The following is a 24124-nucleotide window of genomic DNA, read 5'->3' on the forward strand; positions in this document are numbered from 1 at the left end:
TTGAACCAGTGGGGTGGTGCCATCCCCTAGAAGGAGCTGAGTGTTTTCTTCTCCACATCTTTCATGTATAGGTTGGCAATTTTCATGCCATACTTATTGAGATATGAGAATGAACACTATTCTATTATTTATCGGTAATCTTGACTTGCAAATTTATATCTAAATGATTAGAACAAGAACCACATTCTAGAATTGCATATGTCAAACATCCAAGAATTTATAAGTTTTTAAGTTTATATTCACTATTATTTTGAAAAAGTGAAATCAAAGAAATTCCACAAAATCTATATTATCTTGAGTTAAAACACTAAATATAACTCTAACTAGCAAAAGAGAATACTAGATTAATAGCTGGACAAAGCATAATACATTTTTATACTATACCAGGAGTGCTAGGTGCTTTTTGCACTTTTCAGATTATCAAAATAACATGCTGGAAGGCAAAAATCTAAAATGTATGAGGCACTGTAGCTATTTTCAAACTTCAGGACAATTCCACCATTGAAGATTTCAAAGCAAACTTTTTAAAAATAATGCATGAAATATATTTCATTTTCATTAAATGTGTCATCAAGAGTCTAGTTATTCACTATTCAAGAACATTAAACCAGACACTCCAGCAATATATGCAGATTTTATTGTGATATAGTATAACCTTTTCATCTAATTGTTTCTCTGAACTATTGCTACATTGAGGGGATGTTCTCCATCTCTGACTTGAAGCATTTACATTATGCATTAAAAACAAGCCTTCAAATTAACATTATCCATTTTATCAAAACTGCTTTATCCTATAATTGTAAATGGTAGATACAATCGTTATTTTCAAAGTCTTTGCATATGTTAAATGGTAATGTCTGAAGTCAGATGTTTTTTAGCACAGTACTCCTTTAATGGAAGTCCAGTCTGAAGAAAGAAGAACACTCTACACAATGAGGCAATGAATATACTCAATATAGATGTTTTATCTTTGCAGCAATCCATGTGCCTCAAGTATAAAAGATTTATTTGCACAAACTAATCCAGTGGGGAAATAATCCACGCATTTCCATCCCATCTGGTTTGTTACTGCGAAGCGTGCAGGAAATGATTCCATTTTGGCATGCCAGCTTCATTCACGAGAGGAGGCTTCGCTGCAAATCTTCCACTTCCAACTCCCACATAGTCCTGTGCAGGGGATTGTCTGAAAGACCCGTCATCTTCACGGCTTGAAGGACAGGCTCTGGGATGCAAACCTGCACCAAGCCCATTACCATCACATACTTTCCAGGGCTGAGGCAAGGTTTTCCCTTAGGGACTCTCTCCACGCCGGAGACCACAAAAGAGCCGCTCTCGTCCAGCAACCTCACAGTCGAACCATCTTGCTCTACCGTCAATACTTTGCCCTGCATCCAGACCAGAGACACGGGTAACGCCGGACGTCCGTACTCTTCCCGGTCCAACAACCACGAGCCACCAGGGACTTGGCGGCACCGCTTCAGCTGCGCAGCCAGGACCTTAACCGGCGGCGACTGTAAGCGAGACTTCTCCATCATTACGACAAATACCTCTTTCCCGCCAAATTTCAAGAAAATGCGGATAATAATGGTTCTGAAGAGGCTTACGACTATTGTAACATCGCGAGAGTTACGCTGAACCTTTATTCTCTCAACATGGGGGGGAAACGAATTAGAGTCACGTAAAGTTATTTGCTTCCTCAACAAGCCAATAAAAAGCTTTTGCTTGTTATAACCATGAATGAGTCTAGCCTTTCCTAACTCTATGTTTGTTTCAAGGAACCTCAATCTTCACCCTCTACGCTTTGTCTAGGAGTTGCTTCCCAGCATTGGAGTTTTCCATATACGTGGACTTTAATTCCCAGTCTTCATTCATTAAGCTCTGCTGGCTGTGGAATTCTGGGACTTGAAGTACACATACTTAGCCTGGGAACAGCTAAGGTTGAGAAACAACGCTGCGGCTTTGTCACTGAAAGCAATGTTGAGAAATGGTTCTGTCCAGATTTGCACCCACCCCCTTTTTCTTAATTGGCATCATCCGAGAAGAAGTCAGGGCGGGGCAGCGAGGAAAAGGAAGCCCGCGGACTGTTGATAGCGTTGCTTAGCAACGGAAGACAGCATGGAGCCGAGTGCGGGGTGAGCAAAAGAAAAGAAAGGGAACCAAAAGCCTTTTTTAAAATAAAGAGGGTGCGAAAAAAAGGACTTACATTGGGAGTAGAGGGTTCCGCTGTAAAAGGGAAGTAAGCTAAAAAAACATATAGTTGGGAAATGGCATTACTCAAATGTGCATATGTAGGAAGCAGTTGTAATTCTAAACGAAAGTTTCAAATATTACAGTTTTAAATAAAATCTGGGACCAGATGCCAGTCATCTGAGCAGAATTTTTTTGCATGCATTTTTCAACTTCTAAATAGATATATTACTGCAAATTATGCTTGTTATATTTAGGAAACCTGAAATGTAGGGGAGTGGACATTTATATTTATTCTCTCTCTCTCTCTCTCTCTCTCTCTCTCTCTCTCTCTCTCTCTCTCTCTCTCTCTCTCTCTCTCTCTCTCTCTCTCTCTCTCTCTCTCTTCTCTCTCTCTCTCTCTCCCTCCCTCCCTCCCTCTCTCTCTCTCTCAAATAATTTATTAAGACTGTATTACTATTCTTCTTCTCTTCCTTACTAGTATCTATCCCTCCACACTTATGACTATAACCATGTTGCTTGTATCTTTCAATTTATATTGTTTTCTGTTTTCTAATATGATTTGATAGCATATTAGTGACCTTGACTATCACTAAATGTTGTATCTTTTTATTATTGATTAATGTTTTTTATTCTCCTTATACACTGAGAGCATATACACCAGTGATTCCCAATGTGGGCCCACGCCCCACAGGGGGGCGATTTAATTTTTAATGGGGGCAATTTGAACCTTGTTTAAACCAAATTAATGGCCTTTTAGGCCTCCTTCGCGTGAATAGAGTTCACTTTTTGAGCAAAGTAAGAATTATATGTCACAGGTGGCGGGGGGGGGCATCGGGATTTTAGAGATGCTTATATGGGGCATCTCCTATTATCCCCACATGATGAAAGAAATATCCTTCTGGGTTCGGCTCCAAGTGGGGAAAAAGACACTGGAGACATGGAGGCTGCTTGGAAAGATGGTTTATTGTTGGACAGGGCCACATGGCTTGAGCCCTGAACAGAAAAGGTGATCACATGCTTCAATGTTGGTGGAGAAGAAGAGAATGGCTGAGGGAGGGGCTTGCTAGGCTTTTTATAACCTGTTTAGTCCCACCTCTCTGTTTCCTGTTCCTGTGTAAGAAATGTATTCTGATTGGTTGTCAGACTCTCATGGGGCCATGCAGGGGCTACTCTAGGCTGTGTTTTGAATCCAGATTTGGTTGAGTTCTCAGATGCCATGTGGTCAGTTGAGTAAAGTTCCTTAATCCCTTCCCCCTGGAGCTGCAGTGGAGAAGTCTTTATTATGTAAAATGGACTAGCTTGGTCTTCTTAATGGCCCATTAACAGTGGGGATGGGCAGGAAGCTACAGGCAACTATTTTGTCTTTTAAAACATGTTTCTTTCTTTTCATATCCAGAGAAATATTCTGCTTTTTCAATATTTCCTAGGATATTTCATTTTTCTGGGAGAGGGCTGGATGATAACTTCCCACAATCCCTCTTTTTTTTTTTCAAAACATGTGAGTGGAACGCACATGTTTTTGACAAAAGATTAAAATTGGTCAGATCAGGGAGACTTAGTTCTTCTGATGAAATAACATTGAGAGGGACAGCAGAAGGATCTCTTCAGTGGCTCCCAGAGAGCTTTCAACCATGAAGTTCTAGCAACCAGGGCACAATTTCTGGAAAGAAATTTACAGTATTCAATTTTCCATTCCAATTAGTATCAGATATCACTTTCTGTGAGCTTCCAGACAGGTTTCAAGCAAGCAGAAATCCCAAAAGTCTTCACAGCCATGCTTTCCATTTAAGTTACAGGCTGCCCATTTCGAAGGATGGTTCTTGAACCTGCCCTAGGTCTTATTTTAGTGAGGCCAAATTGAGTTTAGCTAGTGTGCAATCCAGGCTATTTAGTATTTGTAAAATTACACACAATGATCCTGGGGACTCCTACTCATGAGACCACCAGTGCAACATATCCTACTTTACTGGGCAGCATGGTTTTTTTGTCACAGTGACAGTGGTTTTTTTTTTTGGAGATCCTCTCTGCTAGCTCTTCAACTGGGGGAATTGCCTGAGTGGAATTCACCCTCCCCCACAGAAAAGGGAGAAATCACTGTTTAGGGCTTTTGTGTGCCAAGGCAAAAATCAACCTAGGAAAAACTGTGTGTGGAGGAGATAGTTTCAATCTAATTCTGAATAGTCTCTCTCCGTCTCTCTCCCTCTCCCTCCCTCCCTCCCTCTCTCTCTCTCTCTCTCTCTCTTCTTTGTGTGTGTGTGTGTGTGTGTGTGTGTGTGTGTAGCTGCTTCTACAATACAGAAAATACAGACATTTTGGACAAACTTTCCCTCTCACTAGACAGACATCTAAGGTATTCAGAACTTGCTGTGCTAGCCATTCTCAAATACAATTCTTACATGAATACATTAAACTGATTACAATATAAATGAGACAAGAAAGAAACCTTACAATGAATTTCTGTAAAGGAAGCAAAGAAAGAAAACTTTAGGATCCATTTTTACCCTCCCCCCATAGTCTTTACATCTGTCTTCTGGGGATAGAAGAGAGTCTTTTGGTCTTTACTTCTCCATCTCAGGGTCCGTTCTTTCATATCTGCTGGATGGCATTAGGCTTAGCTTGCTGGTAAGAGTGGTCAGTCAGGCTTGGTAGAGTCTGTCCCAGGCTTGGCTAAGTTTTTTTCCCCTCATGTCAGGTTTTATCAGGATGCAATCACCAGCAGCCAATTCAAGAGTTATGGTTTGAGCTAGCAGTCCTTTGTTTCTGAGGTGAAGAAAAAGAGGAGAGGCCAAGTATACAGTTCTTTACAGACATATCTTTAGTCTCATGTTGTGGAATCTCACCCATTCTGCCCAAGTGTGGAAATCCAAACATTATTCCAGAAGGTAGACGATGTAAATTTCATGGAACATGACATTCCCACTGCCTCTATGATTGAAACACTTTTGCAGTAAGATGAGTAAATTTCCAAAAGGGACAACTTGTGTTGCAAACAAACAAAATATCAGGGTAGGGCACCTTGATTCATAAGCTTTTAAAAATGCACTCAGGTGTAAAAGAGGGAGGGAAGAAGAACAGCTTTTTAAAAAATTGCAATTAAAAAAAAGAGGTACTTTGAGTCAACACTCCAAAATATTAGATTCCATTCAGATGGAAGCAAATTTTCATTAGTATGTTAAAACATTTACAAATGTAAGCAAAATATATCAAAATCATTTCTTTTTATAGGTTTAATTAAGCATTTTAAACCTCAAAAATTTCCAGAAGAGAAAAAAAAAATCAAAGTTGTATTCAGAGCAGAAAAGGAAATGTAGTTGCATAACTTTTACATGCAGATGAAAAGATCACAACAGTGAAATGTAAAGGTGCAGGAGCAGGTCACCCATTTACTCCAAATTTCTCAGAGAGAGGAAAAAAAGTGGTTAAATGACCAGAAAAACTTCAGCCCCCTTCAATGACCCAAACGGAAGGAGGGAAAGAAGGAGGGGATGCACAGAGGCATTCACAGGTATCACTGGAGGCATTTCATACACACACTCATGGTAAAATGAGCAGACACTCACTCTCCCCACTTTTTCTGCTCCCTCCAAAGAATGACCCAGAAGGAAGAAGGGAGGGGGGAGCAGGCAATCACAGGTCTCTGGATCCCTTCACTTATCACTCCCTGCGGCATTGGGGGCACACACTCACATTTGCACTGCAATCAGACTGTTTGTGTAAATTAATTTCACATACAAAAATCCCATTTCATTCTTTCTTCATGCAGAGCAGTTATTACAATTATCTCAGGGAGCTGTACATCAGCCAATGAGCTCCATTTTCTATTATTAAGGGATCTCAACTTCCCTCCAGGTCTGGAAATGATTGCACACACACACATACATACATGCACACATACCATAGAACAACACTTTCAGGCCTGTGGGAGGTTCTGTCCCTTTAAATTTTCAAATTTCTTTACTTGGGGAACATGTGGCTCATTCTCCAAGCATGGGAAAACTCAGAGAACAGTTTAAATCCTAACTACATTCCCCTTCCCTACAGCTTCAAGCCCAAGCTTATTTATTTTTCTAGGTGGTCAAACATATCACAATCAACGCCATTCAATTCTACATGTTATTAGTATAGATGCACACCTAAGAATTTTAACAGACATTACACCAAATTAATCAAGTTCAATTACCTAGGTCTTCCCATTCAGATGGGCTTTACCTTATTACCTGCTAAATTTCTTACTTTTGCTTGAAGTTACGCCTGTTGTTCTATCTCCTTAAGCACTAGATTGTTAATACCTGTCTCTGCCCTGTGGTGTTCCGTTTCTATCTTGATCTCCCAGCCCACACTGGCATATTTTTAAAGATCAAGATTTATAGAGACAATGTATAGAGATGTTTGTCCACACATTGTTTGCATTGGCCAGGGTTCTAGGTTGAACCTCCCAGCAAGTGCTGGCATATTTTTAAAGATCCAAACTCTTAGCTCTCCCAGCAATCGCTGGCATAGTTTTAAAGAGAAAGATGTATGGAGACTTTCATTAACACATCGTTTGCATCTGGGTGGGGCTCGAGATCTACTTTTCTTTTTAAAGACAACTATTACTGCTGCAACAGCTTTCTAACATATCCCTGTGGACTCCTTAATCGCTTTGGGGAAGAAACTCAGGCAGAACTTCTCTTCAGTTTATCTGATGGTGGCCAGAAAATCAGCAAATTTGTTGACAAAATCTAAATCAAAACTGTCTTCTAGAGGCCAGGTTTCTACTTTAGGATAGAATAGAGTAGGTTGGCCAGATAGATGTGCAGAGGGTTTTACTCAGGTTGAAGGCAAACTTTTAGTAGGAATTTCCTTCATCTCATACATGCACACACAAGGCAACACTTTCCTCCTCCCCCCCCCCAAAAGAAAAAATAATCTATACTCACCTGAAGAGTACAATCTTCCAGGGCTGAAAGACATGAGAACAAGGTTCCCTCCCCCACAGAAAAGGCATTGTTGGAGGATTAAGGGTAAGAGAGGGGCTTGGGGTGGGTAGAAAGCTTGCAAGCAGAGTTTGAAAAAAAGGTAAAATCATCAGTTACTAAACAGATAAACTGGTAACATTATGGAGATATCACAGATGAGAAATGGGATCTGGATTCACATACTTCAGGAAAGAAATAAACAGGTAAAATCATTTAAACACACAATAAATGCAAGGATGAAACTTTTCTTATAAATGAACTTAAAATATTTCCTGGGTTGTTACTTTAATGTATAGGGAAGGAAGGAAAAGAAAAAAAAATACTTCATCTTACTCTGTTTCTGTTGGCCAAACTGACATAAAATAAGGGCTATCATCCCTTCACTCAGTTTTCTGGGCCCAACAAACTGAGTGAAGGCAATTTCTGCCAGTTTACTCTCTTCTTTTTTTGAACACTTTAAAATTCTTGTCTTTTGGATTGGAGACATCTTAGTTACAATTACCTTGAGGGTGCACAAAGACTTAGGCACACATTTACACAAGGACAAGGAGAAAATAAGGGGGGGAAAAAAGAATTCTCAGGTTTACACATCCTAGTCATTCCCAGCACAAATCTGTTAAATTAGGGAAGGCACAAATCTTAACAAACAAACCACGTGGTTGCATAGAAGACAGAGAAAGAGACAAACAGACAAGAGAAAAAAAAACCCAACATTTTCCTCTTTTCTTTTAAGTACCTTTATGTAGCCAAATTAGTTTTCCTGTATTATCTTTCAGCAAAGCCCATTTCTCACACAATTTCCTTGCTTTCTTTTTTCTCATGCCAGCTAAGATAGACATGTGCCTGGCATCCCAGGCTTCTAGGAAATCTCCAAGGGAAGTTCCTGTCACCCTCAAGCTAACGCTTCCCATGACCAAAGATGTAAGGCTCACTTTGGCTTAGCCAGGCGACCCGCCGCAAGTTTTTTGGGGGAAAAAGATTCTGGGAAAGGACTTCGATTCCCTCAACAAAGTATTCGGTCCCTTCCAGGGAATTCCGCTAAGGTTTTACAGATCCAAAAAGGTGATCTGTGGAGGACCTCTGCCCTTTCAGTAGTACCAGCCCCTCCTCTCTTTACGCATAATGAGCCTTTGCTTTTTTTGCTTTCACAGGACAACAGCAACAACAACAAAAACAAAATTTTTATTCATTTTTCCATCCATTTTCACACACTCTCTCCTTTCCCTAACAGAAGGTCCTGTGCTCTGGCCTGACCCTAATACTTTCCAGGCTCTCTTGGTAAAACACACAGAAGAACCAAGATCCAGCTGTGATCAGGAGAAGGATCCCACACATGCACGCATACATACATCTCCCATGCTTTGCCATGCTTTAAATTAAATTTTAGAGAATTAAAATTTAGAGGTACTCACCTTCTTTCCAGGCAGTCTTTGAGCTCAAACTCAAAACCCCTTTAAAACCTAGATCCAATGGTTAAGGCAAAGATAAAGTCCACCCACAGACTCAATGGGGTCTGTGCCGGCATGGGAGGCTTACCTGGGCCATATCCATTAGTTAGGCTAGCTTGGAGTCCCATCTGTGGGTCGCCAATTGATGAAAGAAATGTCCTTCTGGGTTCGGCTCCAAGTGGAGAAAAAGACACTGGAGACATGGAGGCTGCTTGGAAAGATGGTTTATTGTTGGACAGGGCCACATGGCTTGAGCCCTGAACAGAAAAGGTGATCACATGCTTCAATGTTGGTGGAGAAGAAGAGAAGGGCTGAGGGAGGGACTTGCTAGGCTTTTTATAACCTGTTTAGTCCCACCTCTCTGTTTCCTGTTCCTGTGTAAGAAATGTATTCTGATTGGTTGTCAGACTCCCATTGGGTCCTGCAGGGGCTACTCTCTAAGCTGTGTTTTGAATCCAGATTTGGTTGAGTTCTCAGATGCCATGTGGTCAGTTGAATAAAGTTCCTTAATCCCTTCCCCCTGGAGCTGCAGTGGAGAAGTCTTTATTATGTAAAATGGACTAGCTTGGCCTTCTTAATGGCCCATTAACAGTGGGGATGGGCAGGAAGCTACAGGCAACTATTTTGTCTTTTAAAACATGTTTCTTTCTTTTCATATCCAGAGAAATATTCTGCCTTTTCAATATTTCCTAGGATATTTCATTTTTCTGGGAGAGGGCTGGATGATAATTTCCCACACACAATAACAACCCTCTGAGGGGGGTTGGGCTGAGGGAGAGTGACTGACCCAAAGTCACCCAATTGGCTTTCATGGCTAAGGTGGCTCCAGAACTCACAGTCTCACCGTTTCTAGCCTGGTGCCTTAACCCCTGGACCAAACTAGCTCTTTCTTTTGGAAAGAAAGAGTGAAGAAAATGAGTTTTATATAAATAATGCATAAGATTGCTTTGCATTTTCATGCTCTCATTCAAGATGATAAAAATTCCAATGTGACAAATTGTTCTTATGTCTTGATTAAGAAAGGATTACAAGCATGTCAGCCTTCTACAGAAATATAGGTGCCCTCCTTTTCATTTTAATCAGTTTATTTTAATAATTTATCCTGGTACCATATTTCTTTGGGGTTTTAGCACCCCAGTTTTCTTCCCAAAGTTTTAACCCTATTTTAATTTATAGCTATTCTATTATTTAAAGAAAGCTTTTATCCTGTTCCTCATAACCTAAACATGTTCATAAATTCTCCATTCTCTCTTCTCAAATCTCAGGGAGTTATATTTTTTTATCCCATACATTTATAACTATTCCCATTTTCGATATCCTTTTTCTCATTTGCTGCTTTGATTATTGCTTCAGTTTGTTCTAATCAACCAACTTTCACTTGTGTTAGATTTGTAATATAGGCCAGTTTTTTACTCCTCTTAGTTTGAAATGATGCTTGCTTTTATGTTTGATACATTGATATGATCTCTCTTTCCTATGTGAGTGACTTAAACATCTGCTTGAATTGGTATTAAAAAATTTCTTTTCTTTACATTTAAATGAAGTGCTGAATCGGAGAGTGGACAAATTCCAGAAGAAGAAAATAAAGAAGATAAGAAAGAGGATGAAGAAGATAAAGGGGTAATGTTATCAGTGTGAAAATTTTGAGAAAATGAAAATCAAATGCGGATTAAATCAGAAGTTTTCAATAAATGCAGTACATGTTTAAATTGGGGAACAAGAAAGCAAAATATATGGTTATATATTTTAGGAAAGCAAGGTGGGATACATACCACATACCTACTAAGAATCACTTTGTTTTGGGTGGAAGAGAAATGGATGTTGTGTTGATTTTAATTTTGTAATTTTAAATGTTTTAAATGTTTTTATTTGTTGTTTTTATTTGTTGTGAGCCGCCCAGAGTCCCTAGGGAGTGGGCGGCATACAAATACCATTAAAGTTTGAAAGTTTGATTCTTGTGCTCCTTCTAGGAGGACTAACTGAGGACTTTAGGTCTCAGTGAAGCTTCTTCACAGAATTTAGGAATGCTCTTCTCATAACATGAAACAGGAGTAATGCTTGTAGTTAATAAAGATTTGCATTCCAAAGGCCCTAACGTAGGTTGGGGTAAGTAGGAAGATTTTTTAAAAAAAAACTGGGTTAAAAAGAGACTCAGTTGGATTGCTCACTTTGGCTTTTGTGAGCCCCCTCATTATAAGCCAAAGAAGATTTGAATCTATGACAATGTCAGGGCTGAATCTGTACTGATTTCGGTGAATGTGAATGAGCCAAAGAAGTTTAGAATTTTATTCAAAACCATAAGTACGTTTTATATTCTATTTTACTTCTTCAAAATCCAACTAGTGCTTCTACATACAGTATGTCATAAGAAAAGTCATTCCCTGCATGATTCTGATCTTTGTAAGTATACCCGTTCTAAGCCTTTCGTTGCTACCTTATGAAGTGTTAATCTGTAGCATGCTATTTGACCGCTGGATTCTGTAGTATTGATAGTCTATCCTATATGTACTATTTGGTCATTGATTGCATTGTATTCTGTTACTATCTAATCCTTCCTGACTATGAATGCAGCACTGTCCTTTCTTGGTTTTTTTATGTCCTATGTATGAGACAGCACAATCTTCTGAATGAAAGTGTCCAGTCCTTGTCCATTTCAGTCTGCTCATGCCTAAAATGCCAATATGTTCTTGATTCATTTTTCATTGTGTTGAGTTTTCCCATGTTCATGAATCTTACATTCTATGTTCAAACTATAAGTCTTTCTTTGCAACTTTGAATATTCCTGTTAGCAATGTCAGCAGCTGTATATATTCAGAAAGTTATAATCTAGCCGTTATAATCACCATGAGCATTCTGAAAGATCCTTAGCTTTTCCTTGGCAGCATCCAAGTGCCATTCAATCTCTTGAAGGGTCCCTCATCCAGCATTACATGACCAGTTTTCTTTGAAAAAAAATCATCCATGTAATAGTTTTAGAAAAATACAAGACTCTTCCCATCTGGTATCAAACTACTCTATGCATTTTCCATTATTCCTAAAATGCTAATCCATCTCCAGCATCTTCCTATTTCTTCGCTGCTCAATATAGGTGCCTGCTTTTAGCTAGGCCGCTGTAATGTCCTTCACCTTTTGGGTTATTCTTCTGGGAGTGTACGTAACCCCCCCCCCCCCAGCATTTACTTCCAGCATTCTTTGCTCTTCCCTCCCAGGAATTTTGCTTTGGAATTTTGCTTCGCCATATTGAGGCAGCATAAGAGGACTTGAGTGGGATTCCAATTATAGACAATGGAAAATAAGATTGTGCTAGAAGTCAGCAGAACAAAATACTAAACTTAACTTTTAGTTTGTTTCACTTATTGTAGCCAGAAGACAAAAATGCAACAGAGGAAGGAGCAGCTACTACTCCCTTGATAATCACAGAAGAAGCAGGAAGAGTTCCTCCTACATTGACTATGGAAGACGAAACAGTTAGTGGCATGGAGGCCATTGAGAAAGAAGAGGAAAGTGCTGCTGTGATAACCAAAGAGGAAGCAACAAAAGATATTCCCATTGTGCCCACAGAAGAAATAACAGGCGGTGTTTCCATGGTGTCCATGATAGAAAGGGCAAAGGGTGCTGTTAGAACAACCTCTGAGGAGAAATTCGCAGGACAGACGGATATATCAAGTGCGTCATTGGTAAGCATTTCTGAGCAAATAAGACCATCTCTCATCCAGGTAACTGATGCTTCTTGTAGAATGTAGAAATTTAATATTTCTCTCTCTCCCCCCTCTCTGTGTATTGACTCTGTTTGATTCAGTCTTCTTAAGGCAGATGTGCTAGAGCAGGTAACGAGAAAGCCTAAAGTTTCCATAGGTTCACAATTTAGCCTTATTGTATCTCAGAAAACCTGACTGAAACAGCAAAGAGGGAACATGGTGTCAAATGAACCAAGGGAGCAAATAAAATGCAAATGCAAAATGCAAATAAGCAGTAAGAAAAATAATACTTATACCCATTTAGATGACCCTAATATATAGACTGTGTCAAAATGTATATTGATAATTCAGACGTAGTAGCCAACTTCAGTGAATTGATGATAAAAGTGCACTGCTTGAGATTTTAGAGTCATATATAGAATATAACAAAAAATCAGGCCCTGTAGGCCAATCACAGAGCCTTCAGTCATAGTGCTATGGTATAGAAACTATAGTTGCTTCCTGGATGGTTATTATTACCGCTGTGTAATTCCCATTGTCATGGCAGCTACGGTACATCAGTGACTAGTGTTTCCAGTGGAATACAAGATGCTACTTATTGTCTGTAAAGTATATTGTGTGAGGGCTTCCACTTTTAGGGCTTCTGGAAAACTTGTAAAACTGTAAGTGTTGTAGAACTTCAGTGCTAGGCATACTTTTAAATAGTTAATGGAAACTTAATATATTATTATATTGGATTTATCATTGTGGGACCAGAAATACATTCTTTAAAAAAATCCTTATTGTATTGCTTCTAGTTGTAGTTCTATTTGGAAATCAATGAATAACTGAATTATTACAATACTTTGGCCTCAAACACCTTTAGCAGTGATGGCAAACTTATGGCACGCGTGCCACAGGTAGCACATGGAGCCATTTGTCAGGGCACGTGAGGCACTGCCCTGTCAGCTGGCCAGCAGTTCACCCTTTTTTAAAGCCATTTTTCGCCCTCCCCAGGCTCCAGAGGCTTTATAGGAGCCTGGGGAGAGCAAAAAGAGCCTCCCCCACCCCCCGGAGGCCCTCCGGAGGCTTCATGAGCTTCATGAGCCTCCGGAGTGCAAAAAAACGGCCCTACAGGCAAACCGAAAATTTGGGAACGGAATTCCACTTTGCTCGAAGGGTCATTTTGACTGCTCTGAAGGCTTAAGGAAAGCCTCCTGAAGGTCCCTGAAGCCTTCGGAGCACTCAGAATGACCCTCCGAGCAAATCGGAAGTGACTTCCTCTTTGCTCGGAGGGTTGTTTTGACTGCTCCGGAGGCTTCAGGGAAGCCTCCTGAAGGTCCCTGAAGCCTCCGGGGGGCTTCCAGGGGGGAGAGGCTGTTTTCGCCCTCCCCAGGCTCCTGTAAAGCCTCTGGAGCCTGGGGAGGGGAAAAAAAGCATGCAAAAAATGGAGGGGAGCACTTGTAGTGCGCACATGCGCACTGTTGGGGTCGCGCCTTGCATTATGGGTGCGGCATGCCTGTGCACGACACCCCCCCTGTGCTCCCCTCACTTATGGCATGCGAGCCAAAAAAGGTTCGCCATTGCTGGTCTATCCTATACCTTCCTTTCTTGTGGAAAAGTCTTAGGTTGGCAGCTATGGTTGGTTTGGCTTTCCTTTTAAGGATTAAATTTGGGCCTTCTGCAAACCGATAGCCTGGAAAAAAGTTCCAAGGTACTTAAATGCCTTGATTTGTTCAATGATGTTAGTATTAATTTGTGAATACAAAGCAATTTAATGCTTTGTTCAGTTCAGTGGATGTAATTGAGATAAGCTATTGCTTTTATAAATCACTTAGAATCAGTTAACTGAAGCAGTTTATGAAGCTGTAAATAAATATTTTTGTGAGCTGTCGAAAAGCATTTCGAAGTAGATGGCATACAAGAGTGTAAAATAAAATAAAAAGGGAATCAAAAGCCACCTATTGTCCATATTAATTACATTTTAAACCATTCCCCCATGCCTTCAGGAAATCATAAGTAACCTTCATTCTTATTTGTTATGACAAATTCAAGTAGAAACTATATAGCATCACTCATTCTTAGCACAAACACTCCTTTTTGAAGTTGTCTTCTGGTAACAGTTTTTTCTGTTTTGCAAAAGGTTGATGTTTCTGGAGAGAAAAGTATGGAGAGTGCTCTTTCTAGTGAAGTAACAATTTCTTTGCCATCTTCTGGAATCAGCAGTGTAAAATCTGAATTACCAATGCACATGGACCCCTCTGCAATGTCAGGTCAGCCTCTATTTCGGTAGAATGATGTTATATAGTACTAATGCATTTCTTAGATCCAACTGAATCTTTGCCATTGGGGCACAGTTCAAAAATCTTTACTCCTGTTTATTCCTGCTTGATAAGAACATTAATCATATTCTCCATTATTGGCTGCTTTATTTTATTGTTATTAAAATATGGTGTTTAGTATTTGAAAGTGTTTTGAGAATCTTGATAATTTGGAAACGGATTTATAGCAATTATATTCTTGTCTACCTATATACTGAATGTATAGGAGGTCAGGAATTCAACTAGCAGTTTTGTGTAACTGAACATGAATTAGTATACGCATTGATATTACTTTATGTTAGCATGTACAGTATTTATACTCACAGATACATAAAGAAGTATAGATCAAATTTCAAAAATAAAAATAATCAGTATAATATAATAAATATATATATAGTAAATAGATGAATACAAATGGAATACAAGTAGGCAAGAAGGGGGGAAAGCAATAAAAATGGAACAAGGGAAACATATTTTGTCATGTATAATCCAGAAGAATCATTAGAAAAAGATACATTGTTTGATATATGTAGGATTTGTTTATTTATTGAATTCAATTTATTTATTTATATTCTATTGGCTTAAAGTGAATTATAATAATTATAAAAATAAGTAGAAGCATTCTGTATAGTATTTGAAAACACAGCAACTAAAATAGAGCAAAGTGTCACTAAATGTCGTTTAATGTATACATTACAAGGAAATTATATATTATATTAAACTACCTGTCGGTCTCCGGGTGCGCTTCAGGGTACTGATGACCACCTTTAAAGCACTCCATGGTAGTGGATCTGGGTACTTGAGAGACCGCCTTCTGCCGATTACCTCCCTTCGACCAATTAGATCGCACAGACTGGGCCTCCTCCGAATTCCATCTGCCAGTCAATGCCGACTGGCGACTACACGGAGGAGAGCCTTTTCTGTTGCAGCTCCGACCCTGTGGAACGATCTCCCCGTTGAGATCCGTACCCTCACCACCATCCAGACCTTCCGCGCAGCCCTCAAGATCTGGCTCTCCCAGCAGGCCTGGGGATAGGTTCCCAATTCACCCGCCCGAGTGTTGATTGCTGAATGAAAGTTGTGTTTTATTATTTTTCTTTGTTCACATTTTGTTTTGTTTTTTGATACTGCACCCCCCTCCCTTGTGATTGTAAGCCGCCCTGAGTCCCCTCAGGGAAAAGGGCGGCCTATAAATCTTAATAAATGACTAAAATGACTAAATTTGACATTTAGTTAATGCCTACCTAACAATTTAATACAAAATCAGTTTTAAATAGCCAGCAACAAATCATATTTCCACACAAACTAAAAATATTCCTATTTTGTCATCCTGAATTCCAAAAAGCTCCAACAATTCAGTCTAATCACTGCTTAGGATCATGAGATGGTAGCTTGGATTGCAACAGGTTTCTATTTCTTTCTTCCAAAAAATTAAGCATGGCAAAATGCACTTTTGTCAAAGTGACATATACATTGTATCTATTTTCATTTCCCCTGTTTTAATGGCATTTTTTGATTATGCTTTATATTCATTATAATATCACAATCATTACATAAGCGAGTATTATTTGAAGTAAAACATTTTTGGAGAATTTTCATGTGTAAACTTGCTTTTCTCTGGTATCCTCCCTCTTTTCTTCATATACAGAGGTCACTCAAACAATTGTTTTCCCTTCCCATTTTGATTCTGCTGTTCAGCAGATGACTTCTGAAATCAGTAGGCATGGCCCCACAGAACAGCCCGATGGAGAAGTGATGGCAGATCACCCTGGGCAGGAACTAGGCATCGAAGAAATCCAGCTGGTTGTGTTAGATCCAGATCATGTAAGAAAACTCCATAAAGACTATGGTTCTAATAACTACAAAATGGATGTCAAATGTTATAAAATTTATTTAAGTTAAATTTAATACAGAGAGTAGTGCTATACTACCCTTCCAAGAGGGTGGCGGTGGAATTAAAGGATTTCACGCCCATGGTGTGACACTACTAGCTATCAATGAGATGTGACATGGCCTTGGAGTCATGCTGCATAATTTCCTCCATGTAGACCAATGTTTCTCAACTTCATCAACTTTAAGACATATTTAAGCAACTTTAAAATGCTGGCTGGGGAATAATTGGGAATTGAAGTTCACATATCCTAAAGTTGCTGAGGCTGAAAAACACAGATCTAGGCCAAGATAGGCTACAGGGAAACTAGCTGACAGCTTCTACTGCCACAACATATTCTTATCATCTTTCCCATACTAAATGACTAGTCATCACTGGTACAGCCTACCATAGTTTTAAATATTGTTTTGCTTTAATGAGTTATCATTTATGTTTGAAATTTGCTATAAAATTATGATGGCCTCTAAACCTGTGAAGACAATGTCTATCAGTTGCAACATTTTGGAAGAAACATTTTTAGCTTGGGTGATTCTTTATTGTAATGTACCTATTATCAATTTGTAAAAGTGAAAATTCAAAGATGGGAAGGCTGGTTCTTCAGTGTGATCCTAAGTTGTTCAGTCTAGTTTTTACTTCGTCATGCAAACAAATTATTGCCAGACATGAAATTGGGACCAAGAAAGTGTCCAGAAGAAAATCTTTGTTAAAATAGAGTTACTTGCATTGGAGTCATTTGGGGGTGGGGGTGGTTGAGAAATATATTAATATATTCTTTCTTGTTTCTTTAGCCTTTAATGAAAAGATTCCAGTCTGCTTTGAAGACTTATCTCAACAAACAAAAAGGAAAACTTACTGATGAAATGCAAGAGTTGGTATGATCTTTTTGTTTGGAACTTAGTTCTGCTCATATCTTGACATTTTTGCTGGCTCATTTCCTCTTTCTCATGTCTGCAGGCAGTAGCCATAAAGAGTGGGAAAAAGCAGAGGGAAGAACTTGGTGTGCTCCTGTATGGCTTTCAGCAGCATTTGGCCCGGCTGCAGATGGAACTAGAGAAGAACCACAGTTACCATTCTCAGGTTGCCATGGCACGGCGGCAGCTAGAGGAGGAGTTGCATGACCTTAGAGATGCATATAAGAAGACATTCCATGGTACCCAGGTTGAACGGAAAACAGGTGATCAATTCCAATGTTGCAAAGTTGTCTTATGATACATTAGCTACTGCTTAATAAACTTTAGTTCAATAATTTAGGGATTGATCTGTTGTGAAATGGAAACATGCTCTGAACATATAGAATTCCTAATCAGTCGTTTTTGTCTCAAAGCAAACCAGAATATGATTGCATTTATTTGGTATAACATAACAGAGTACTTATAATTAAAAGTTAGCTATACTTATCTTGCAAAAGCACATTACTTTATCTGAGAGGAAAATACGTTATATGTTTGGAGATTATATAATAGTTCATTTTTGTCTTATATGTTATATAAGCTTGGATCTATATTTCAATCTTTTATATAATATATAAAATATTATACACACACACATAGACTATAATTTTATATTTCTTACTTTGAAGCTGAAATCTAGGAGTCATGTCCTTCTCCTGTATATTAAGTTTTCATGGCATGCTACTTTCCTTAGTTCTTTCATCATTAGATGGGGCTTGACACAAGCTCCAAATGTTTGTGTACATATGCATATGTGCGTAATTTCTCATTTTTTTCCCTTAGTTTCATCAGTTCAAATGGAGATCGAAAATCTATCACTGCGTCTTTTCTACATGCAGAACATGGACCAAGATGTCCGTGATGATATAGCTGTAATGAAGAGAACTGTCAAAAAGGCTGAAATGGAGAGGATGCGTGCAGAGGTGGAAAAACAAAAGCAGGTATTTAGAACTCTACACCTTGCCTTTTCCTCTCTTAAACCTGCTCGGGTTTATTTTCTGTTAGCCACTTCTCATGTCATTTGTTTTTCATGCTCTCTGTTCTTAGAGATGGCTTAGTTTGTTGTTACTGTTTCATAGAAATCAACCTCAGGACTTATTTCTTTGGTGAGCTTTATTGACTCATTCATGTTTTGTGTCATCTTCATTTGGCATCTATTACAAGCCATGAAACTATTTTGTACAAAAGATGTCATTGCGCAAATGACAACACAGTAATGGCATCATTTGTATTAGTTTCATTATGACTCACACAATTATGTTTATATGATGACAGGCTGCATTTGTATCTCTTGTGCCATTGCATAAGTCTTAGCTGCACTTCACTGCACTTTAATTGTCATCTTTATAGTGTGATTCCTGAGAGTTATCATAATCTATATTAATTTTACTTTACAATATACAAGAACAGGAAAAAGGTCTAGTGCTGTACAGTATTTCGTCAGTCAAAATTAATCTGTATTATATACGGTGCAAAAGAAATTATTAGTTCAGATCTTGTAGAATAAATACTACTGTTTTAGGTTGCAGGTGTATCCCCTGCAAAATAAAAGTACAGCATGTTATACTTAAGGGAGGCATTTTAAATGTAAGTTGCTTTCAGAATCATGACATTGATATGTTACTCTCTAATGAAACTGTCCTTTAAAGTGACAAAATGCATGGTGACTTCATTTCATGTATTAGCAGGTCTGTGTGTATGTATGTATTGTATGCCTCCCATGCTGTTAAACAGAAATTTTTAAATTTTATAATTTTAATTATCAACCTATCACTTCTAATTGATTTACCTGATTTCACCTATTTTTAAAACAATCATATTAAATGGGGAAAAAGTCTTATTTATAGTTAATGTTGGGAGAGTTTGACTGCAAAGAGAGTATGTGTACTGTATTTTTGAACCTTTTGAACCTAATCTTTTTTCTCCATCTTTTAGTTCACATGGAATTACAAACTCTCCTAGTGCCAAAATATTGTAAATATTATACACATTATTAGAAAGTCCTATGACTATATTACTTATTTTGACATGGCTTCTGCTAATGATCTAAAGTTGTGAGTCTCTCTAAGCAAGCCTTCCATTAGCACCTGGCCACTGTGTTGAGACCTACAGGTAGACCTCGCCTTATGACCATAATTGGACCAAAACTTTGGTCACTAAGAGATGCAGTTATTAAGTGAGTCATCATGTGACCGGACCCAATTTTCTGACTATTTTTACTTCCATCTTTAAGAAAATCATGTCATTAAGGGAATCACATAGTCATTATGGGAAACTTGCTTCCCTAATTGACTTTCTTGTCAGAAACTTTCTGGGAAGGTTGTAAATCATAATCACATGACTATAAGAATCTTCATCGTAAATACAAGTGCTCAAATTGTGATCATGTGATTGTGGAGTTGGGACAATAGTTGTAACTTTGAGGACAGGTCATAAATTACTTTTTCTGAGGCCATTATAATTTTGTTCTATTGTTAAGTGAAGAGTCATAAATCATAGACTACCTGTGGTGCATATAGAGAGCATGCATGCAGCTGTTTCTCTTATCTTGCTCATTATCTAAACTAAGTGAATAGGAAGAGAGCCCCTGCTTATATCATGAAATGATTTGAATTTCCTAGGACCTTCATGTCGACCGCCTAACAAGAAGAGTTGATGAACTAGAGGAGCAGATTGCTCTTTATGACGCACAGTACATGGCTCAGGCAGAAGATACCAGGATCACACGGCAAGAAGTAGGAGAGGTAAGAAGTTGTCTCATTTTTTTCCTTACAGCTAGAATATTTTTTGATGAATTACAGATTACAGTAATATTTAATAGGATTACCTTGTTAATCCCTCAGTGAGATAGAGACTAATGGAGATGATAGAGATAGCAACTGTCCACATGAAGCTTTAAGTGACAGCTATTTATCAAACCACATTTAGTATATTTTAAATGTACAGATTTAAATGAATCTTTCAATTAAAAGTTGAAAATATATGTACACATACTGCCCTAGTAGTTTATAATCCTCTGGGGCAAACTACATCTTGCTGTGCATACAAGGAGACCTGATGAATGACTATTTGGGAATCTATGGATTGATTAGTAGAGAAACAGGACAGACATGTTAAACCTTTCTCATAGTATGATTACTACCAGCTGCCTACTTGTAGCAGCAGCCAGCACTGTGCAGGATATAATAGGTATTTTTAATTATTTCAATTTTTACGTATAAATTTGTAAATCTGACATTGAGCTACATAGAAAGAGATGAGGCAGAAGTCAGCAGAAATATAATTTATATTTTCCCACATAGTCCTATAGTGTTTCATTACTTCGCCTTTGCAGGCAAGTATAGAGATCCAAGCTATTAATGTGGAGAAAAAGCAACTATTGCACCAATGGACTGTCAGTTTGACTGGGATGAAGCGCCGTGATGAGGCATATGCTGCCATGCAAGAAGCACTAAGGTAATTACCTGAATAAGCAGTTTCTTGGGGTGTTAGTTACCTTTCAGAAAGACAGAAGAAAACCTAAGCACCTAGAATTTCTCAAGATAGCTACAAAGGCATAGCTGTTCGCCATCTCTTTTTCTCAATTGCAGAAAAGTAAGTGGAGAAAGAAAATAAGCAGAACTTTAACAGGTCAGGGGCATTGCTGTAAAAAAAGATAGTATGAGAAAAAAGATAGTCCTTCAAACTTCATTTATCAAACATACGGTTTAATTTAGTAAATAGTCTGCACCATTTTTCTTTAAGGATGTCTGTTATTTGGGTGGTGGTTAAATTTGGTGTAAAGATTAGCTTTAGAACAAATTTAATAGTAGGTCTTAGTTTATTTTACGTTGGGATTGTTTGCCAGGATAACCTTTAGGGAAGAAAATTTCTACTGCCAGTACTATAGTGAGAAAGTAAAATTAGAATTAGGCTCCCTTGTCATCTGGGCTGGCATGAGGCTAATTTCAGACAGTTATATGCATACATCCATACATATAGACACAAACATACATACAAATACACATGCACACAAAGTTGCATTTATACATACAAAGTTAAATTGAAATATTATTTATAAAACATTGAATAAAATATTTTCATTACAATACTTCAAAAGGACTTTTTGACCCACTTTTGCCTTGCCTTTTGTAATAGTATATAGATCTTGCCTTATAAGTGAAATGTTGCTGCAGAAATGTTTTATGAGAATGGCGATGATAATGAAGATGATAATTTCTTTCCAAGTTTCCTTCTGCTTTTCCAAGATCTGATAATGAGTAATTCTGTCTTATTCAACTCCAATCAGACTTATTTGGAATACTTAATCTAGTTCTGGATATTCTATTTTTTAAAAATCAGAGTGGTGTCAGAAAGGGCCAAATACACTCACCAAAATTGTGGCAAACAAGTCACATTGATTAGGCTTAACCTGAACAAAGCAAAGTTGATGAGACTGCAGAGGTATAATTCAAGAAGGCACAGTCTTTTTTTAAAAATTATTCAAGGAACAAGGATAGATACAAAGGGCTTAAATTGTTGATTATAAATTTAAAAAGTAGTTTTCAGTTGAAAGAATTCTCTCCTACTGGAAATCTTGAGGCAGAGCTTGAACGGTTGTCATGTAGGGATACTATATTCTACTTTTGATTTCCTGCATATACAGTAAATAGAATGTGTTCTATGTAATCACAAGAATTACTGGAATCTAGAAATGCATGTAACTATTAGATGCTTGTGCTGTCATCTAATTATTTACAAAATAAATTATTTGAAAGCAGAGACATTTGTAGTAATTATTTTGTTCCAAATTATTCCTCTTTTTTGCCCCTGCAGAGATTCCAGACATAAACTCAAATCTTTGGAGGCTGAAATTGAGGTCTATAAGAAATCTATCACCAAGGAGGAAGAGAGGAATGAATTGTTGGCTTCTATCCTGAACCGTTCAGAGAACGATGCCAACACAAGCAGAAAGCTGATAGCACAGAACTTGTCTAAACAAGATGCCATGAAAGTGGAATTTGGCACTTACACCCGTACCCTTCAGGAGACAGAGCAGGCCCTCAATAGGACATCTGCAGTAAGATTTTCAGACGAAAATTTGCTATTGGTTTACTTGTAGTGTTTGACTGGACAGCCAGGACTGAAATGGTTATTCCAAAGATCTTTCAAAACATTATTGCTGAAAATTAGGCCACACATTTTCTGCCATTTGAAATATTAATATAAGCTTCCTAATAGTTTCAATATATTTTCATAAAAAAACAAATATTGAGAAAGAAAGAGATAAAGCTGAAATTCTGACTCTGAACATTGGTATAGCATGTTTCTGGTCACTTTATATAATTGCCTCTCCTACCAGAGGCTATAGTATGAGAGGCAATTATATACATTGTGGTAATAATTAAGTGTGGTTTCTTACCATCAAATATGGCTCATCATAATTCTGTCAATAGGTTAGTAAAACAATTCTATGAGAAATTTCCTGATAAGCCAAAGGGTCTCCCTGGTGGGGTAAGAGGTGGTTAATTTTGTTATGTTAACATTTATTGTTTTTTCTTTCTTCAGGAAACATTTTTCTTCTGAGGAGAGGCCGCCTGTCAGGCCTACAGTCATATTCCTTTTTAGGATCTTTGGCCTGCCACACACTCTATTATTTTTTTATGCTGTTTCATTAGTGTAGTAATTGGGAGGGGGAATAGAAATGAGTAGAATTGTGGAATGTGTTGTTTTCATTCCTTTCTAGAAGTCCAAGGTCATCTTTTGTCTCCACACCTCTGCATCTGACCGGAACCAGCTGGGTGGAGATGCCAGCGTGGCCGAAAATTTGACCATGTGATGGATTTATGGGTGTGGGGATAAGATCATGAACTTTCAACTGGGTGGAATCCCAAGAAGCTTTAGATTTGGGATTCCACAGTTCGTGTTAACATGTCTGTCTTATTAAATTGGAACTTTAAGGATAGCTCTGCCTTGGACTCTGATTTAATTCTGCATATTTGGAATGCTGACAAATTCATAATTCTGCCCTCTAATCTGTTTACAGTCATCTGCTTTCTAAAAGTTTCCTATTTCCCATTCCAGGATCGAGCAGCTCACATGAATGAATTGGTGGTTCTTCGTAGAGAACTCGAGAAAGGATCACAAACCAAGCAGGATAAGGAAAACGAGATCATGACAAAGTTGCAAGATCAGTTGATATCAAATAAAGCAGCAAAATATTTTTTACAACTAAGAGCTAAACTTCAAAATACGATGTTGACTATGGTATGTAGAACACCTCCATATTTGGGGCTGATAGGAACGAGGTTTATATTTAAGTATGTGAAGTTTCTCTCTCTCTCTCTCTCTCTCTCTCTCTCTCTCTCTCTGTCTCTGTCTCTGTCTCTCTCTGTCTCTCTCTCTCTGTCTCTGTCTCTCTCTCTCTCTCTCTTAATTCATAATATTTTCATATTGAAGTATAGTTCCACTTACCACCAAATAAACATAAGGATACATTTTTAAAGCAATACTTCCTGCTTTACTACTGGAAGCCCTGTTAAATCAATTTTTTTAAATGATTTTGTTCATTCTAGCTTTAGATTTTATCTCTGATGGCTTTCAATTTCAAAAACAGAAAGCTTCAGTTGAAACATGAAAGTAAAGTTTGATTAGCCTGAAGACATCACCTTTTTTCACTAAAAAAATGTACAAAAGGGAGAAGTATCTTT

General features: G+C 38.1%; 2 protein-coding genes across 2 annotated transcripts in view; one reads left to right on the top strand and one right to left on the bottom strand.

Annotated features, from left to right (window-relative positions):
• Window positions 1–628: 628 nt before the first annotated feature.
• Window positions 629–1651, bottom strand: RMI2 (RecQ mediated genome instability 2). Its single transcript, XM_014057089.2, has one exon. It carries the CDS (start codon window positions 1533–1535, stop codon window positions 1116–1118), a length of 420 nt encoding a protein of 139 aa, XP_013912564.2. The 5' UTR covers window positions 1536–1651; the 3' UTR covers window positions 629–1115.
• Window positions 1652–2081: 430 nt separating this feature from the next.
• CCDC40 (coiled-coil domain 40 molecular ruler complex subunit) overlaps window positions 2082–24124 on the top strand; it is a 41204-nt gene continuing 19161 nt past the window's right edge. Inside the window, exons 1-12 of the mRNA XM_087710125.1 lie at window positions 2082–2132; window positions 10141–10216; window positions 11959–12273; window positions 14417–14546; window positions 16243–16418; window positions 17274–17357; window positions 17440–17659; window positions 18219–18376; window positions 20057–20179; window positions 20770–20891; window positions 22251–22494; window positions 23499–23681. Coding sequence (XP_087566251.1) covers window positions 2116–2132; window positions 10141–10216; window positions 11959–12273; window positions 14417–14546; window positions 16243–16418; window positions 17274–17357; window positions 17440–17659; window positions 18219–18376; window positions 20057–20179; window positions 20770–20891; window positions 22251–22494; window positions 23499–23681 — 1848 coding nt within the window. The 5' untranslated portion in view covers window positions 2082–2115. The remainder of the gene's footprint in view (window positions 2133–10140; window positions 10217–11958; window positions 12274–14416; window positions 14547–16242; window positions 16419–17273; window positions 17358–17439; window positions 17660–18218; window positions 18377–20056; window positions 20180–20769; window positions 20892–22250; window positions 22495–23498; window positions 23682–24124) is intronic.

This window comes from Thamnophis sirtalis, unplaced genomic scaffold (genome assembly GCF_051295495.1).
Source record: "Thamnophis sirtalis isolate CommonGarterSnake01/CBP01778 unplaced genomic scaffold, rThaSir2_p1.2 scaffold_3, whole genome shotgun sequence".
Taxonomy (NCBI): domain Eukaryota; kingdom Metazoa; phylum Chordata; class Lepidosauria; order Squamata; family Natricidae; genus Thamnophis; species Thamnophis sirtalis.

Bases quoted from the DNA above. Each gene is read 5' to 3' on its own strand.
- RMI2 (XM_014057089.2), bottom strand. From the start codon at position 1,535: ATGATGGAGAAGTCTCGCTTACAGTCGCCGCCGGTTAAGGTCCTGGCT.